This window comes from Hesperophylax consimilis, chromosome 16 (genome assembly GCF_061612785.1).
Source record: "Hesperophylax consimilis isolate HC1 chromosome 16, BYU_Hcon_1.0, whole genome shotgun sequence".
NCBI classification, from domain to species: Eukaryota; Metazoa; Arthropoda; class Insecta; order Trichoptera; family Limnephilidae; genus Hesperophylax; species Hesperophylax consimilis.
The window spans coordinates 24,376,357-24,395,518 of record NC_142851.1 but is presented as its reverse complement, the minus strand read 5'-3'; the positions used below and the strand labels follow the sequence as shown (position 1 = coordinate 24,395,518).

The following is a 19,162-nucleotide window of genomic DNA, read 5'->3' as shown; positions in this document are numbered from 1 at the left end:
CTTATTAACATTTGGAGATATATATTTTGAATGAGCGCGGGCGAATCCAAAACTGAATGCCCGGAAACCTCCATCGCTCAAGACATATTTTTTAAAATTCGCCATCGCTCCAGTGGCTAAATTTTTCTCCTTCTTTAGGGTTCCAACTCTATTTATGGTGCTGAACTACTCGTGGTCTTCAGTCAACTGTAAGAGGTTCAACCTCTGGATTGGTAACCGAGGAACTTACTGTTATTATTTCTAGATTCCTAAATTGCATGTTATTATGTTTCAGGACAATATATTCATCCAAACTGCACGGATAATCCATTCTTCGCCAACTGCAAGCTTATTGTCCAGGCAAAGTATTGCACTCACGTGTATTATGCCAGGTAAGATCATTCATTCATTCTGAATTTATCTTTCCGATTGAAAACAAATTATTATAGTATTGAGTAAGGTTTGAGATTCAATTATTTTGCTTTCCACAACCTTATTGTCATTTGGCATGCAATACTGCGAATGGGATTTTTTTTTTAAAAAGGATTTATAATTGCCATTCCATTCAAAATCATTTTCTCCATGTACGCTTGATACAGAATGGCGAATATTTGTTAAAATGTTTGTTTTTGGACGACATATTTGTTTTTTTTCTCTCTCCTGAACAATTTGTTTCATGTCCCTTACGCGGTACTGCCAGAGATGTGCAAAATGGGTACCCAAAACCATTTGAAATGCAAAATGGAAATGGGTCAAAACTTTTCCATTTGAAAATGCAAAATGCAAAATGGTTTTTAGAAAAGCATTTCAAATGCAAAATGCAAAATACCCATTTTCAAAATGCATTGAAAATGCAAAATGGTTTCTCAGGTCAAACAATTAAAATAATTATAGAATTTTCAAACAATTTTGTCATTTAATAATGGACATCAATGTAGAACAAACATATTACATGATGGTAAATCCAAAAACACCACGACTACTGATTATGAAACCACAAAATATTTGCGCGGGACTAATGTTGCCAACGTAAAAACATAGAAACTGCTATCTAACATTTAATATTAGAGCGTCATGGCCCCATGTTCAGTATTTAAATCAGTATTTTTTGTAATCACTCAATTGCCAGGGCTCCTACCAGGGAGCAACTTGACAAATGTAAATTATCTCTCATAGCGAGGTTGAGGACCGACTGATTATGGGGCTTATGAAAAAAAGATGAGTGGAGATAGTAGGAAGAATGTTGCAAAAAAGCATTTAAAATGGAAAATGCATTGAGAAAAGCATTTAAAATGCAAAATGCAAAATGGTTTTTAGAAAAGCATTTAAAATTCAAAATGGAAAATACCCATTTTGCATTTTGCATTTCCATTTGAAATGGACTTATTTGAAATAAAGCACATCTCTGGGTACTGCATATAGAATAACGTCATGATTTTCACTGTGAATGAACATTACTACTTTTGTAATTTATTATAAAATATATATTTGTTTTTAGGTTCTGTTGCCGATCCTGCACAATGGCTGGTCTCCTTCCTTCGGATGGTAGTCATTTGTGGAATAAAAAGAAATAGCGTCTTTTTTAGCGGATTCCTGACTTAACTTACCTAGTTAGTTTGCAGCAGTTTTAAACTCCAAGCTTTGACTCCTCTTTTCAAAAGCCAAGTCACAAATTTTTACTAAATATTATAACAAACTTTAAAATATTATTTCCTTTATTGGTCTCTTGCTAACATTAATAGTTATTTTATGAACTGAGGTAGAACTCTAAACGCACCAGAGTAAGTCAATAAATTTCTAGTAAACCTCTTAGCTAGAGTTCTAGTATATTTATTAATTTTAGTTTGTTGCTATTTAAATTTAGTTTAATAAATGTTACTAATAAAAAACTATTCTTTTAAATGTCTGAAAATTCTTCACTGCCATTTTTGTACATTTTTTTGTAAATTATTTACTTTTTCATTAAAATATTATGTGTTATTATAAATGGAATTCGTAAACAATTATATTAATTTGAATGTAGATATAAAAAAAAATAACTTGCTATTATTTGGGAATTATAATTCGAAAAGATGGTACTCAGTTTTTATAAAAAAAATAATTTTATGATGTTAATTTTTAGTTTCAAAGTCAATTTTTTAATAGCTATTATTAAATAATAAGTCGAATACTAGAATCAAATCTTTTCCTTTAGAATACACTGTTTTAACTTGAACTTTGTCAATAACATAATAGTTTTTAATTTACTCAAATTATAAAATTAACAAATCATTTCTCTGATAGCAAAGAAATTAATATGCAATTTTTACAAATATTGATGCGAATAATATTTTTTATTTTATAGCTTTTTTAATGTTTACTATAACTAAGTATGCAGATATTTGAATTGTACACACCCATTAGGTGATATGGTTTTCAAATCGTTGTTTCTGGCAGAAAATATAGAGGATAAACATTTGCTTCATTTGTTATAATTTCTTGGGTAGAATAATTTATTTTGATAGTTTACGTTATGTGATAGAGGTAACACTTTTACTAAATAAGTTTGCACAAGTAAAATCTGCTGTACAAAGTAAATTCCTAAATAATAAAAATAATGCATCACATTGGTGGTTCTAGTAAAGTGCATTTTTGATTAACTATAGTATCCGTTGAATTTCAAATTAAAATGAATTCTTTTTCATACGAATTGATATCGCGTTTGCATTGAATTGGCCCAAGTAAAATGTAGCCTAACCCGAAATTCGCAATCTTTAGAACGAAATTTCAATTAGCTTGAAATTCAAATTCAAACACATTTAAATAGTGTTCGCATGGACTCCGCCCATGTAAAATGCAGCGTTACAGTCCAAAACGGAGCGTACTGTCATTAATTTTGTGATTTGTTTAAAAAAAACGGTGGTCTGCTACTTTTTTCCTGCAAAATACCAAAAAGTTAACATAACATTTCATATATTGCAAAATACAATCGCTTTTTCCAAAAAAATAGCAACTTTCTTTCACGAATAATAATAATGCAAATGTCGCCAAAATAATATAAATTTTGCCAAAAAATACAGTAAAATTTCCTTAACAATGGCCAGGTCGTTTTCATTTAGTTTTGTTTTTTTACCTCAAATATAATTTATTTTACGAAAAGTATTGAATCCTTTAAATTATGATTAAAACACTAAATAATTAGTACATATTTATAATATCACGTTATATTATAATCAATCACACCTTCATCAATATAGTCATTATTGACTATGAAAATAGGGTGCAATATGCAATATTATACATATAAATTAGTCTGTATTTATTGTTTAACATAATATGTTTGTAATTCATTTAAATTCTTTGAATATATATTTTTTAATCAGTTTTTTAGTGTATTAAATAAATACAAAGTGTTTTTTTTTGTCTTTCATTCGAAATATTGATAAGTAGGTTCTCCAGAAAGAATCCTAAGGAAAAAGTTAGTATTAAGAATTGTCTACAATTTCAGTGCTTTAAATGGTGCCTATAATATAATATGTTAGTTTTGTATTTAGTTATATGTATTGTTGACAGTTGACAGTTAACAGGGATGCATAAATGTATGAAAGTTTTGTTCTCGTCATTAAGGGCATTCATATGTATTTTAACCACTTAAATGTTTTTTACAATTTTCCTGTGAAACCCAAAGTGCATTTATTAAAAAATAACTTAATTACATTTCATGATATGAAAATAAATTTACAACTTAAATGTATTAACTGTAAATAAATAAAAAATCTATTTTAATGGTGAAAATATTATTTTATTTTAGTTTGTAATATGGTTTTCCATTTTTTATTAGTACACTTTTGTAAATAAAATTAATTAAATCGATACATAATGATTTCAAAATATAACGGTAGTAAAGGAAATCCTGACTTCCAAAATAAGAAGTATAATATCAGTACAAATTAATCACGAGTCAAAACTAATAAATTGTTAATAATCATTAAAAAATAGCTAATAATATGGTTTATTTTATTTATTTTTTAGTAACAAAAAGAAATATATAATCTCACCTATCACAGAAAGCTTTTATTTAGGAATGTCAGTTAACAATACTGAATTACTAATGCCACTGAGAAGCAAGGAGTTTTAAGTTCATTTATTCACGCTGAAATTAAATTCAGAAATCATTTATTTTTTTGTAAATATATCTAACTTGCTTTAGCATATTTGCTGATTCAATTAAAAAAAAGTACAAAATGTTTTTTACATGTGTTTTATAAACGTAAAAATATCTAATAATATAATATATAAAGTTAGTGATTCGAAAGGAAAATTTTAAAAAAAAAATTTAGGCATTTTGTAGGCATAATATAAGATTTACTAAAAGGGCTTATTTACAAAAAAAAAATAAAGTAAATAAAATACAAACATCTACAAAAAAAATAAATTAAATATTTGTGTGGCAAAAAAATGTTAGTTTGGGTCATCAGAATAAAATAAAGTCCAGCCATAATATGAGACGTGTGTGAATAATTCTACAGTGCAAAAAAAAAAATAATTTTCAGGTTGAATATGATTTCGATGCACGCAGTCATGAATATAATATTTTTAAGTAGGCCTAGAGTGCTCAGGTAGCTCAATGGAAAATATTTTATTTTGAGTCCAAAGTTCTGCGTGTTTTAGATTACCATTTCAATAATTTGATAATGTACGCAGTCATACCCCTTATATAGAAGCAAATCAATTATAAAGTTGTCTAAAAACACTATTCCTCGATCAATAATAATTCCAGAAAAATCATAAAAAAAATACATATACACACATATATACAAAGAGCCAATGGAATTATGGAAAGTTCAAATTTGGGGAACGTTAATTATGGAGGCTGAAGGGAAGGATTAAGGAAGGTTGCTGATCAAGATTCTTTCATCAGGGAGAGGAATGGAAAGAACCCTGGAACTAGGAGAAATACTATACCATATTTTCACTATTTACTAAGCTTTTGTAAGTATGATAAAGCGTGGATGGATTTTAAATGAATAATTTAAAAGCTGTTGGTTCTGCTGGAATTCAAATGTGCTCCAAAGAACTAGTAAAATTGTTCTTTTCCGTAATAATTGTAGTCAGGAGGGAAACCTTTGCATTCCAATCATTTGCACATGGATGGATAAGTTTTTCAGCATGAGATTTGTTTTTTTACAATTCTATACCAGTGAGCTAGTGGATTACGTTTTATCCCTCCAACAAATATCTTCAAGTCTTAAGTTCACTCACTGCTCTGCCACGGAAGTCGTAAAAGAAACAACATTTTTCGTACGTAATTCATAGATAAATAATAGTTTTACAATAAATCAGAGGAAGAAAAAAAAAATTAACTAAGGCAATTCAGAGTGTAAATTTTGACGATTTTTTTTTTAAATTTCTGAGGGGCGTAACAACAATAATTTAAAAAATTTGAGGGTTCTATTACAACGCAATTTCATGTTATTTACAAATAATTTGTCATCTTCATTAGAACATTCTGACGACATAACTTTTAGAATTTTGTAAAATATTGCATAGTACCGAAGATAATAAGCCATCAAAAAGTTGATATTTGCGTCCGGCCGACAAACGGGTGACATCGCGGTACGTGCATGGCAGTGCTTCAGTAGTGCCATTCTAATTATCAATTGTACTGGGTGTAACGTTACGCGACAAAATTGCATACATTTCACCAACGTTCACTTTGAAAGCTCATAACTATGTCAATAATAAATTATTTTTACCGTCGTTATAATTTAATATATTTTATTAATTATTAATTTTTTTTAAATATGAGATAGCCTCATTATCTTGTTAATATTTTTCCTTCCTTTGATTCATTATATAAAATTAAAAATTATTCTACCACAAAAATGGAGACCATTGGTAATATTGATAGTGGCCGTCATTGGCTAGAAATTACCCTGGTCGTACCAATGGACTTTCCTGAAGGGGGTATGACTATTTTTCCATAATTGATTTTTAACAAACCTACCCAACCTATTCGAATGACTTGACTAGGCTACATTGGTTGTTACATGTAATAATTCAAATGACTTGATGTACCGATAGTTGGTTGGTTGATTTGTCGGCCCCAGAGGGAGTGAGGTTAGGTTAGGTTACCGCTTCTTGGCAGGCTGGGGCTTCTTGTTGAACTGGAAGGAGGCGCACTTGGGGATGTGGCGCTCGGCTGCGGATGCGTTGAACCTGCGGCCGCAGTGCGGGCATGACACGTAGTCAGATGTGTCAGACGGTGGTGGAGGCGGGAGGTCAGATAGTTTTCCTGTAAAAGTAATACGGATTTGTACAAATTTCAATACCCATACAATGAGAATTTGAACAGCGAGTTTTGTGTCCTCATAATGATATCTGGACCTCTAGCACAAGCACATCAATAGATGACATCAATGTCGGTAATTTCTCATCACTCCTAAGCCTATTCCATGTGTCTGCGGAATATATTACATACTAAGAATGCCTTTCATGTAGATTTGAATGGAAAGCGATGTCACCAGACTCTTTATCTTTTGATTCTCTTTCTCCTACACTGCTGACATCATATATTATATCGCAAGCGAAATGAAAATTTCGTAATGATGATGAAACGAATTTTTGCATTTGAAATTTAAGCAAAGGATGGTCACACTTTTGGATCACAAAACATGCCCACACTGCGTTTCTTGTGTTCTTCTTTGTTCTATGCAAATATCTATTTCGAGGTATCTGATTGTTAAAGCAAATGTATTGTACGTATAATATTAAATATTGAATATTTTTAACAGGAAGAATCACAGAGATACATGGATTCATATATGAAAACGACTTTGCTACTAAGTTAAACCACAAGCTATTTATTACACCAAACACATCGATGATTTAATAAGCAGAGGATACAGGCTTCTCGGCTTCGTAATTAGAAACTCATATCCGTTTCGTAACACAAAAACACTGACGTTATTATATAACACACTAGTCCTAAGTGTACTTGAATCAAACTCGATCATCTGGGCTCCACATGAATTAACATACATCGATTTATATATGAATCCTATAATTTCTATACCCACTATATCCGATTTTTTGACAAAATGATCTGAGTATGACATCTTGTTCACATTTTTGCGAGCAATAAGAGGAGCCTAAAATTGAGTTTCAAAACCCTCCTTATCATGACCAAAAACCATGCTAAAACTGCGAGTGAGAAACCAAATCCGCTATATCATACAGAAAGTCACTATCAAAACCCGCTATATCGGATTCAACGAATCACAAGCAGTTATTTTGCCAAAATACAATATGGCCGCCGCTCTGACGCCACGCTCGTGTGTCAAAATGATCTACGCGTGAGTTTCTAAACCCGCCATGTCGCCTCAGTTGACTTTCAAAATCACGAAGTGAGTATCAAAATCCGCTATATCCATTTTATTTATCGAAATTACTTAATTATTGCTAGACATATATAGAAAAATAAATGCTTTTCGAAATTTTATTACTCCAATTCATTATATAAAAAATTTTAATGCATTTACTTATGTACGCTAGAGATGTGACAGTTTTTTGCGGTTTTCTCCAAATCAATGAAAGTTGATATAGCGGGTATAGAAATTACACGACTCATATTAGGCATGACCAATTACCACTCCCTAGAGACACGTAGAGGTATTGCTTTGCTTAAATATTTTTTCCAACTAATAAACGGTCACTTATCTAATAATGAGATACTGGCCCAATTAAATTTTTTTGTACCAGAGTCTCACTCTCGAGGACGTCATCACAATCTTCTATATAGTAGAGCAAGCCGCACTAATTTATTAATGAACTCACCTATGGGGAGAGCTACGTGCTTTTTGAATGCGGTAGATTATTTTTTTTTTTTTTTTTTATTATAAATTTTTAAAGATACAGGTATATGCAGTCCCACAAAGCTGTCACACATGACGGCTTGTCTGTAGGTTCTACAAATAATATATATAAAACATTTTTAATTTTTAATACATGTATGACACAAAATTATACAATAAACAATATCACAAAATAATATATATCAAAGTACCTACCTATATACAAATTATTTAGGCAGGTACGTTGAGATGTTCAGGAATACATCAATAATAATGTTCAGAGATACATTGATTCGTCGCTTATTAGCCAACGCTTAGTGTTTTTGGGGCAGGGTCTCTCATTATTCTGAGGTTTAAAATAATTATTAAATTTATTGAAAATCTCTGGTATTAAATATTTAAGCGTTCGGCTTCCATACTTATTTGTTACTCTTGGAATAATGAGGCCCTTATTTTCAGTGAATCTTGTTGTGTGATTATGCACCGGTTGCTTTTTATATTTGCTATCTCCCTCATTATCCATTATAATAATGTACCAAAGAAGACCCTTTATTGGAAGTAGGCCCTCAGAACCATACAGTAGTTTTAGATTACTTCTTTGTCTGTAGATATTCGGTGGTACAATTTTTTTTATTATAGCAATTTGTAAGTTTTGTATATATTTAATATAAATATTGCTTGAGTGCCCCCAAGTTCGTATGCCATATCTGAGTATGGATTCGACCATAGAAAAATAAATTATTTTAAGAGTACAATGAGGCAAAACAAATTTCAGTTTATAAAAATTACTTGCAAAAGATCGGAGCTGGTTACAGATTTTAGCCACTTGTTTATCCCATTTAAATTTATTGTCTACTATTAGTCCCAGATAAGTATATTCGTTAGTAAAGTCAATTGTTTCACAGTGGCAAATATTTTCAATTTTTCTATGAATACATTCAGAATTATGAGCAATTATTTTGGGTATATTCCATATTCCCAGGCTTGGTGATTTTACATACATACATTTTGTTTTTTTAACATTAATAATTAAACCAACATCATGAGCCCATTTAAGTAGCTCGTTAAAGTCACTTTGCAATTGTTGAATAGCTATGATAGGATTTTCATTGGATACTACAAGTGCAGTATCGTCAGCAAAAATGAATCTAAAGGCCTTTTTAAAGAGTTTTGACATAACAATAACATATATAATGTACAATTTTGGACCTAAAATTGATCCTTGCGGTACTCCTGATTTAATATGTCTTCCTTTACTCATATCATTTAAAATCTTTACGTTCATTTTTCTATTAGTTAAGTAGTTTTTAAAGAATGAGAGGAGTTTACCCCGGATTCCAATGTTTTCAAGAACCTTAATTAATTGTATATGGCTGAGAGTGTCAAAAGCTTTTGAGTAGTCAATAAAAAGCACCAGTACATGTTTTTTAGAATTAAGTTGAGAATTTATAAAATCAGAAAATTTTTCCAGCAATTTATCACAACTTTTTTTTTTCTGGAACCCGTACTGGCATTCATCTATAATATTCAAATTATTCAAATATTTATCTAAATTTATCGAAATATATTTTTCTAAAATTTTTTCTAGTGCCGGGAGAATAGAAATTGGCCTGTAATTGTTAATTTCGGAGTGATCTCCATTTTTGAAAATAGGTCTTACAATGCTATTTTTTAATTCATCGGGGATGAGGCTGGTATCGATTATTCTGTTGATAAAGTGAGCAATAACAGGGCTAAGTAATTTGACATGTTTTTTTAAATCAAACATACGAATTAGATCTATGCCCGGTGACTTTGAATTTTTCATACCTCCGATAATATATTCAATTTGCTTAGCATTAGCTCTAGGTAAGTACATTGAATGCGGTAGGGATTCTTGCAAGTGATTAGACGCTCGGAAATCACATTCATGTAACAACTTATTAACTCCTTCATCAAAAAAGTTAGCAAAATTTTCTGCCACTGCATCAGAAGATTGTGACTTTAGGAAATATTTAGATAAGACTTCATCGCAACCAGATTTATTTTTCCTACCCAAAATTGTATTAATTTCATTCCATGTTTTTTTAATGTTCTTGAAACAGTGATTAAATTTGTTATTATAGTATGCCTTTTTTGTGTTTAATATTTGTTTATTAAGTTTATTTCTATATTTTTTGAAAGAGATTTCATATTTTTTATTATTAGGCGTGTTTTTCCACTTTTTCCACATGGCATCTCGTATTAGAATACTTTCAGCGAGACTGTCATTCATCCAAGTTTTTTGGTTATTTCGAATTTTTTTTGTTTTTAATTTTGTAAAGGTACTTTTTTCATAAATATTTTTAAAAATCGATTTTAATTCTGCATAAATAATGTTTGGTTCAGACAATTTTAACATTGCATTCCAATCGGTGATTTCGATCAATAAATCAATCCTTTTGTCCGATAGTGCAGTGTAATACTCTTGGTGCGATTTGTCGACGGTACATTTATCATAGTAACAGAAGTTAATACTAGCTGCAGTTAGGTAGTGGTCAGCTATTATTGAATCGCATACGCATGAACTGATTTCGGTCGTCTCCTTCACTCTTACATAGATATGGTCTAAACATGAAGCCGTTACATAATTAGTCAATATCGCTTCTCTAGTCACATCATTTATACATCTGGTCATTCCAAAATGAGACATGAGGTTTTCATATTGCATAGTTATGGGTTCGTGTACATTTAATAAGTTAATATTCGTATCACCTAGAACCAATACGGATTCTTTTATGTCAATATTTCCCAATATTGTCTCCAGCTCATCAAGAAATAATTTTTTTTTTGTATTTGGCGGTCTATATATTGCTAAAAGATGTAAGCGAATATGTTTGTTTACTGAAATGGTTCCGTAAACGCATTCAAAATTATTAGTCATAATATTTATTTTTTCAAATGTAAGGTGATCTTTCACGTACACAATAATACCGCCACCCGATCTTTTTGTTCGACAAAAATGGTACGAATTAAATCCCGGTAATTTATAAAGATTTATATTATTTTCATTAATAGACGTTTCGCATAGCGAAATTAAGTCGATGTTTCTCAAAGAGCTAGAAACAATTAATAGTAAAGTGTCCCAATATTTAGATAAAGATCGTATATTTAAGTTGATGGCAGTTATTTTATTATTTCCTAACACATGTTTTTTTGTAGCCCAGTTTTCAAAAATTGACGTGCGTTCATAATCTATTTCTGCTGAATCAAAATCACAGTTCAAGTCACCCATATAGAATAATATTTTAATTGGCAGCAATAATATATAAACATGTATTGGGATTTATAAATATAAATACGATAGATACATAACAATATAGCAGTTAGTATTTCCGATATGTTCCAGGTTAGATTATAGTTTTGTACAGAACAAGGTAGGTTTACTAATTGGCAACAATAATTACATATTGAACTTTTTCTACACATACGAATACACGAAGAGTGCGCGAACATCAATATAATCATAGATTTCAGTATACTAGCGTTTAACACTGTGGCAATGGGATAATGCATTGTAACATAAATGGCAAAAATTTTCGGCAAGGATATGAAATATTTATGTCTCAATAAATTATATACATTACGATGCATAAATGAAAGTGATAATATGAAGTTAAAAAATGAAAAAATTGTGATTAGCATTGTAATTGTTTTTTAGAATTATAATACATACCTAATCATAGTCTATACGACTTTGAGCGATATGCATCATCTTTTTGTAGTAAGAACAATTAGTATTATTAGCTTTGTGATTGGTATTTAGGGTCATCTTGAATAAGGTGTTCTGATGTGCACAGTTACTACATTTTTCTTCAGTGTTTTTGTTAGGGCATTCCTTCCATTCGTGATCTTTTGCGCAATGTAAACACGTCGCACGTTTGTCCTTATTAAAACATTTTAATGCAGTGTGACCAAATTTGAGACAATGGTAGCATTGCGTCAAGGGGCTGGCATCTTCCACTCGTACTCTGCTAAAACCAATGTTAATTTTTTCCTTTTCCATGAGGTAAGACCTTACTGCTCCGCTGGTTTCAAATATATAATTAGTGAGTCCATTTTGGTTTTTTGGTTTAAACATTTTTATTAGTTTAATCGTGTTTTTAGTATCGCTATTCATGATATCTTTTATTCCATCGTTTTGTGTTTTTATTGCCTCAATTATGTCCTCTTCAGTTAAATCTACTTGAAGATTTCTTATGAATATTTTTGGATTTTTCTTTCTTAATTCCTCTGCAACCATGTTTTTTTTAAGGGTTTTATTGATTTCATCTGTCAATTTCTCTGCATGTTCTTTTGAAGGACAAGATATAATTAATTTATTTTGCGAGGCTTTTCGTATTCCGTTCACTGCGATACCCAAGTTTGCTATTTTAATTTTCTTTACGATTTGTTCTTTAATAGCATCCGATGTCATGTTCGAATCTTCACCTTTGATGATCAATGAGAATTTGGATTCCGGGATTACTTTGAGACAACTTGCGTATGTTTTTTTTTCAAAATAGCTCGTATTCTCGATTTTTTTTTCTAATTTTTCAATTAGTTTTGACTGCAGACAAACAATCTCGTTTTGAAAAGATATTTTTTCCTGAGTCCATTTTTCTTCTAATAGTTTTATATTTAATTCCAGATTATTTTTAGCTTTCGAGTCCTTTACCGTAGAAATATTTGAAATTTCTAATTTTATGTTTTCTATTATCGACAGCACGTCCATAATGGGTTAAGCTTGTGACCGCCTCGCGGAACACCTCGCTCCCGGCAAAACTTAGATAAATGATAAAAAATTAGATTTATTTTTTGTGTCCTATAGCGTATTTGCGAGATTTTTGGCATTGCATATACACTGCATAAATGGTACAATTATAACGTCTTAGGCTTTATTACCTGTAATTGTTATAAATAAATGTACAAATTATATATAAATAAATAAATATATATATAAATAAATAAATAAAGTTGTCGAGCGTAGATGGGTGGACGGTTCTAAGGAACTGTAAGGAGATATCAGGGGACCAACAGGAGTGATGGTGTTTTAGACCAGGACTCACAAATGGTGTAGAGATATAATGATACAATATGTCATACATTGTATGTCCTTCATTTACTAACCTCCTTTCTTGATGTGCAGGGTGACCTGTTTGGCAGCTCGGATGGCGTTGATGAAATCCTCGTGCTTCTTCCTCCAGTTGTTGGGGCGCAGTGTGACGGGGCCGCTTCGGGGCGCCGTCTGCACCTTGCCGGCCTTCTTCACCACCTTCACGTAGGGTTCCACATCCGTACCCTGGAAGGCAGACAAAATTTGGACCGGTTTTCTAATTAATGGCTACACAATTTTTTACCAGTAAATCATTTTACCGGTAAAAAAAATCAACAGCGATTACCATCGACACTCCAGGGTGGGATTTGGCCTCCTGTACAAATGTTCCCCACCAGCTGTAATACTTAGGATGTTTCACAAAAATTCAAATGTAACATTGTCATAAAATGGCAATTCCATGATAATGTTACATTTGAATTTCTGCGGCCTTAGTTATTCACCTTCACCCAGGAACTTCCATCTTGCTTCTACCGTCTTCGAAGAGTCATTCCCCTCTTCCTCGGTCTGCCTCTGAGTCACTTCCACTACGGCACCTATGTGGTGATGATATTCGGTATTCCTGGCATTATTTCCACACAGCATTTATATTTTTTGTTATAATAATTGCAAGCAAACTTTGAATCTCAAGAACGAGAAACCGTTCTAAGTTTCTGCAGGTCCCAAAGTCTGTACTGCCCTCATAAGCAAAAAGGCAGCCGGAAATGACATTTCATGTTTATCAAACTATTATAATAAAAGTAATCAGAATGTGACTGTTGAAAATTTCCAACTGGTTTTTTTGCTTATGACAGCAGTATAATGGGCTTATGCAGAAGGAAGTAGACGTGGACTGACTATGTGAAAGAAGACTGGAACAAAATGGAAAGGTTCGGAAAATATAAAAGTATCTACAAGGATTGAAGTGCGGAGAACAATATGGAAGAAACAAATACCAGTAGAGAAATCAATCACCATAATGAATTTTAAAATAATCGGAAGTTCTATTTTCTTAGGACGAGTTGTTTCACAATTCATTAATTTCGAAGTTAATTTTCAAGTTCTGTTATTATTTCAGTTCTGTGAAGCACCTGGCCCATAATTATATAAAACAGAACTTGAAAATTAACTTCCAATTAATTTGAAAAATCGTATAGATAGGTGCTTACCACCATGCAAAATGAAAAAAAAAATAATAATAAATAAGAGTGCAATAATTAGTTTCAATAAAATAGAATTTTCACAAAACACCATGCGAGGAAAGATAAGTAGATTGTTTCAGGTAAAAATAATGATAAAAAATGTTGTAAACAAGCAGCTTAACAAATAAGGAAGACAAAATAAGAATAATTTCTAACTATCTGCAATATATAATGAGAAATACACAGCAGAAAGCAGACAGAACATTGAGTTTTCGGGCACACACTCGCACGTCACACGTATACATTTTTAAAATTTTATACTTACATCAAGACCCTGGTTCCCAACAGAAAAAATGTTAATAATATATTTTTAGTAACTGAAAACATCTTTATACAATAATTAAGTATTTTTAATATTTACGTGAGATCAGTGAACAAAGGCATGTAAGGAACTCTTATTACCAGAATAAAATACATGCTTTATTCTGCAGTAAACAGCTAAAGAGTATTTACAAAGAACTTAAATACACTTCTAGGGAATAATGTCGGAATTTTCATCTACATGGTGAAATCCCCAGATTAATCAATCAGGTTGTCTCCTACAACGAAATATAATTTTATTTACAAATGTATCATATTAATTTTTGGATTTTTTGAAAAAAACCCATGAATGGTACCAACGATATAAGCACCGCCATATTAGGATTTAGCAGAGTGTGTACAAATCCATGCTACTAACCTGTACTAACTATAAGAACTACTATATAACTACAGAAGTCAGCTCCTAAAACCAATCTTAATTTGAAGTTTCATAACGTAAATTGTAACCCAAACACATTCTGTAGCTGTGAGGAGATGAAATCTGGAAAACTTATTAAGTATTTAGGTGTAACTATAGATTGTCAACTTAAATGGACCAGCCATATTGAAAAAACTGTTAACAAATTGAGATACCTAAAATACATTTTTAAAAGAATGAGTAGTGTAGTAAATATAAAAACCATGAAACTAGTTTATGACTCACTAGTTCATTGATCTCTTTCCTATGGAATAATTGGATGGGGCTGAACTTTCAAGAATCATGTAAAACCACTAGAAATTGCTCAAAAATCAATTATTAAGATAATGTACTAAAAAACTAAATCCTATCCCTCTAAACAATTGTTCCAAGAAACTGAAGTTTTGGACCTTAAGCATGCGACCAAACAACTTTATTAAAAATTCAAATCGTGCCAGCCAACGATATGGCGCTTGTGAATATGCTGTGCCTCACTGCAAAACCAGGTTGGCCCAAAGGCATATTAGTTTTATTGCTCCAAAAATGTATAATTCTTTATGTACAATCATTAAAAGGGCCACGTGTGTAAACCTTAAATCTTTTAAAAACTACATCAAATCTTGGCTAAAAAACACTGAACTAGATATTTCTTTCTTATAAGTTTTAGCAAAGCTATCTATAACATTTATATACATAGACAGTTTTTTTTTTTTATTATTTCACATACATACAAAACAGCGGATATATTTTATTGTTTGTAATGCTTTGTCTGCTAATTCACTTTTTAAGGTGTCTTGTTTAAAAACTAGTATTTACCTTATTTTTGTGTTATTTTAAAACTCTTAAATATTTCATGCTTTAGTTTCTTGTATTGCATCTCTACAGTAACTCTTTTAAAATAACTTAAATTTATATTTGATATTGTATCTCCACTTAAACCATGGAAATAAGATAAAAATACTCATAATACCCACACTCAGGCTTCGCCTTCGTGGGATTTTTTTAAATTACGTACATTTATTACAATATTTTATTCAGTTTTCAATATTTTATGTAACTATCCACGTATGTATAAAAAAAAATTTAATAGATAAAAAAAAATAAAAAATATATATATATACTAGCCCAGTGCAAAAATCCGGAATCAGATACAATACAACCCGCAAAAATATTGGTATTTGTGGCTGGCCAATAAGCGTGTGCTGCAGCACTGCCAAAAATTATTATTTTAAATTGTACTGAACTGTGTATCGTGTGACATCACAAGACACGATTGCATAAGTTTTAACCAATTTCACTTTGAAAGCTTATAACTTCGTCTTCGATATCGAATAACTAATTTTATTGTAGTTTTTAACAATAATTAATTTATCTAGTATAAACCTTTACTAACTGCCAACTACTTATTTCTATGACATTAAGGACACTTTACAATACATCTAAAACTTATTCTTTATAGTATTTAGGCATAACCACGAAAATCACCAAGGCTTTTAGCTTCTTTAAAATCTGTCGGTAGTTCATTAAAAATCTTAAATCCTTTGAAATAGAGATTATTTTGGGTTCCCGAAAAATTTGTTTTTGGAAGTCTTAAAATCCCCACAGTTTCTCGTGGGGTAGCCATGTATTGCGAAAATAAAATTTACATTCTTAAACATGTATTTCGGGAGCATCTTTCAATAAGGTAATAAAAATTATTTTGGTGTCTCACACATAATATTCCTAGTTTTTTCTGCATAATAGTTAGTTATCTTAAAATACCTACTACAATTCAAAAGTGCTATTAATTTATAACGAAATATAAAAGTAAGAGACAACCTCATTTAGAATAACTAATTTAATAAAAAAATAAGTTATCGAATTTCGAGAATTTATATTAGGTAAGGAAATATGGCATATACTTAAATATAGGTAGGGAGGAGGTTTATTTATTTAACAGGTAATTCAACTCACCGCAATCCTATGTTTGATGGCATCGTAGGGCTTCCTCTTCTTCTGCTTGGCGCAGATCTCCTGGTGCTTGGCCAGCCTCTCAGAGGCGAACTGGCGGTTGCAGATCTTGCACCTCTCCCCAGAGCCCTCGCCCGCCGGGGGGGACTGGAAAATAAAATCTGTCTTAAACGAAACACATCCCGGCCAGAACTTTGAATGATTATAAGCACCGGCTCCTTTCGGGTTTGTTGGAGGTGTTGTGGTCAAATGAAAGAAAATAAACCACTATGTTAAAAGATGACGAAGTAAGACACTGTTTTTGTATGATAAACGTTCTGACTTTTATTTAGCCCATTGTCCCACTGGCTTGGTAACGGTAGGTACCTATCGAATCGACAAAAACCGGAGGCTGCACAGAAAAGCCCGCAATGACTGCGTTGCAAACCTAAGTGAGTACCTATTACATTTTTGGTTTTGTCCTTCGTCGATCTGGTACTCTTACCGAGCCGGTGAGACGGGCTAGCTGTTTATTATCAGTTTATTATTTATCCTCCCAAGAACATCGTCTCCTTAATTTCCTTAAAAATACCCTCCACTCAGCATTCCCTAACATGACATAGGCCCTGACGGAAACTATTTTCCTCGGCAGTGGGACTAATGATTTTATTTATAAACGTGTCTTAACAAGTTCAATGCAATATGCAATTGAACTCTGTTATCTCCCGTCAACATTGTCAACTCCGGCAACAAAATCATCAATCCTTTTCGTCATTTTCCCGATATTTTCGAGCTCTCGATTTTTGGTGAAATCGAGAAATTCTGAAGAAAACTAAGAGAACAGTCATATTTCGATTCACGGATTCGGGTAGGTATCTATTTTATAAGGTAGGTATCTGGTATAAAACATAAAGAGCGCTAATACATCTCTACCATTATTTTCTCAGCCAAACCCCGCTTACTGTAGTAAAATAGCGCTTAGAAACACAGAAGCTTTATATTTTACAGCCATAGGTAAGCCGGCCAAGGAGAAAAATAAGCAATTTATTCACCCGACAAAGTCACGTTACCGCAAAAACGTTGTTTAGAATTTTTAATAAAGTTCTTAGAAATTATCTTCCTAAATTCGCAAAATATTTCATTTCACTTCAATATAGTCAATTTTGCTTCGAAATTTCGAGTAAACATTGAATTTCTAACCACAAAACTTAATTTGTTGTTTTTTGTAGCATAAGTAATATTTAGCAACATGTGTAAGCTATGCACGAAGCGAACTCGATGAAAATTAAAAGTATAAAACGTTTTGTTTATTCAATATTATTTCATATTATCAAAGAGACCTACGAGTACCTATGGATTACGGATTATGGTCAAAGGCCCTTACTAGAGGGATACACTGTGTAAAGCGGAAAGAATATTTTATAAAGTTATGATTCATCTTGCATTATCCTCAATAATATTTCAGACTTTCGTCGTGGATCACGAAACATAGGTGAAAGAATAACGCTTCCCGCCGGGTGGGTAATATTATGTCTATTAACTGTTTGGAAAGTGGTTAAAAAAAATAATTATAAAACTGGGACAGCTCTGCGGCGCAGGACAAACAGCAAGATTGGAAAATAACCGACCAACAAAAAGACAAAAAGTCTGCGTGGGAAATCTAACTTGGGTGACTGAGCAATGTGGAAACCCCCAAACTCAGTGTGTGCCTAGGGACCCTAAACACGCGGACAACCTAGACACGTGGAAATTGAGGTGGATAGCGTGAAGGCGCCAGGACTCTTAAAAAGATGAACATGCAGTGGGGGAAAAAGGACTTCGAAAATTTTTGAAAACCCGAAAAGGATTTCGAATTCAATAAGAATAACAAGGATAGACAACAACAATAGACAGCATTGCGTAAAACAAACCTTCCCGCAACACAGCAGTCCTGATGTTGGACTCTTCTACTCCCCAGAATCGGCAAAGAAGGGAGATTACACGACCAGTCGTGTTGTCATTATTCGACCCAAAACAGCAAAAAATAAAACACAAATATGTAGATCCTTATTTTTTGTGGAAAAAATGATTCACAAGCGGTTTAATTTCTACTTTTTGGCTTATGAAAAAATATGGGTAAGTAGGTAAAAAAAACTTATATCACTAAATTCTTCGTTTCGAGAACGAGTTTCAGAAATACATCAAAGTAGGTATAGTTAAGAATTTTGAAAAACAACGTTAGCTAAAATCGTTAATTTCACCGTCAGTTTATTTTTAAAGTCCAGTTAAAAATGCATGCAAGTGAAATGAGGTAGGTACATGGACACAGATCGAGAAATGCAAAAATAAAAAGGTTAACTACCTACAGGGAAAAAATCACAATTGGCTCGGGCAACGAAACTTTGTGGTGAAATTCCGTTAGTTCATAAAA

The 19,162-nt window shown here is 31.9% G+C and overlaps 2 protein-coding genes across 8 annotated transcripts in view; one reads left to right on the top strand and one right to left on the bottom strand.

The window, feature by feature from the left end:
* Ppn (proteoglycan-like sulfated glycoprotein papilin) overlaps positions 1-3,753 on the top strand; it is a 206,263-nt gene extending 202,510 nt beyond the window's left edge. For all 7 annotated transcript variants that reach the window (XM_089641050.1, XM_089641049.1, XM_089641047.1 and 4 more), the window contains 2 exons: positions 275-371; positions 1,478-3,753. In XM_089641050.1, the coding sequence (XP_089497176.1) occupies positions 275-371; positions 1,478-1,553 (173 nt within the window). In that variant the 3' untranslated portion in view covers positions 1,554-3,753. The remainder of the gene's footprint in view (positions 1-274; positions 372-1,477) is intronic.
* Positions 3,754-3,778: 25 nt separating this feature from the next.
* LOC149416910 (uncharacterized) overlaps positions 3,779-19,162 on the bottom strand; it is a 256,816-nt gene continuing 241,432 nt past the window's right edge. Inside the window, exons 6-8 of the mRNA XM_089641045.1 lie at positions 16,777-16,920; positions 12,939-13,110; positions 3,779-6,253 (exon numbers count right to left, since the gene is read on the bottom strand). Of these exons, the coding sequence (XP_089497171.1) occupies positions 6,090-6,253; positions 12,939-13,110; positions 16,777-16,920 (480 nt within the window). The 3' untranslated portion in view covers positions 3,779-6,089. The remainder of the gene's footprint in view (positions 6,254-12,938; positions 13,111-16,776; positions 16,921-19,162) is intronic.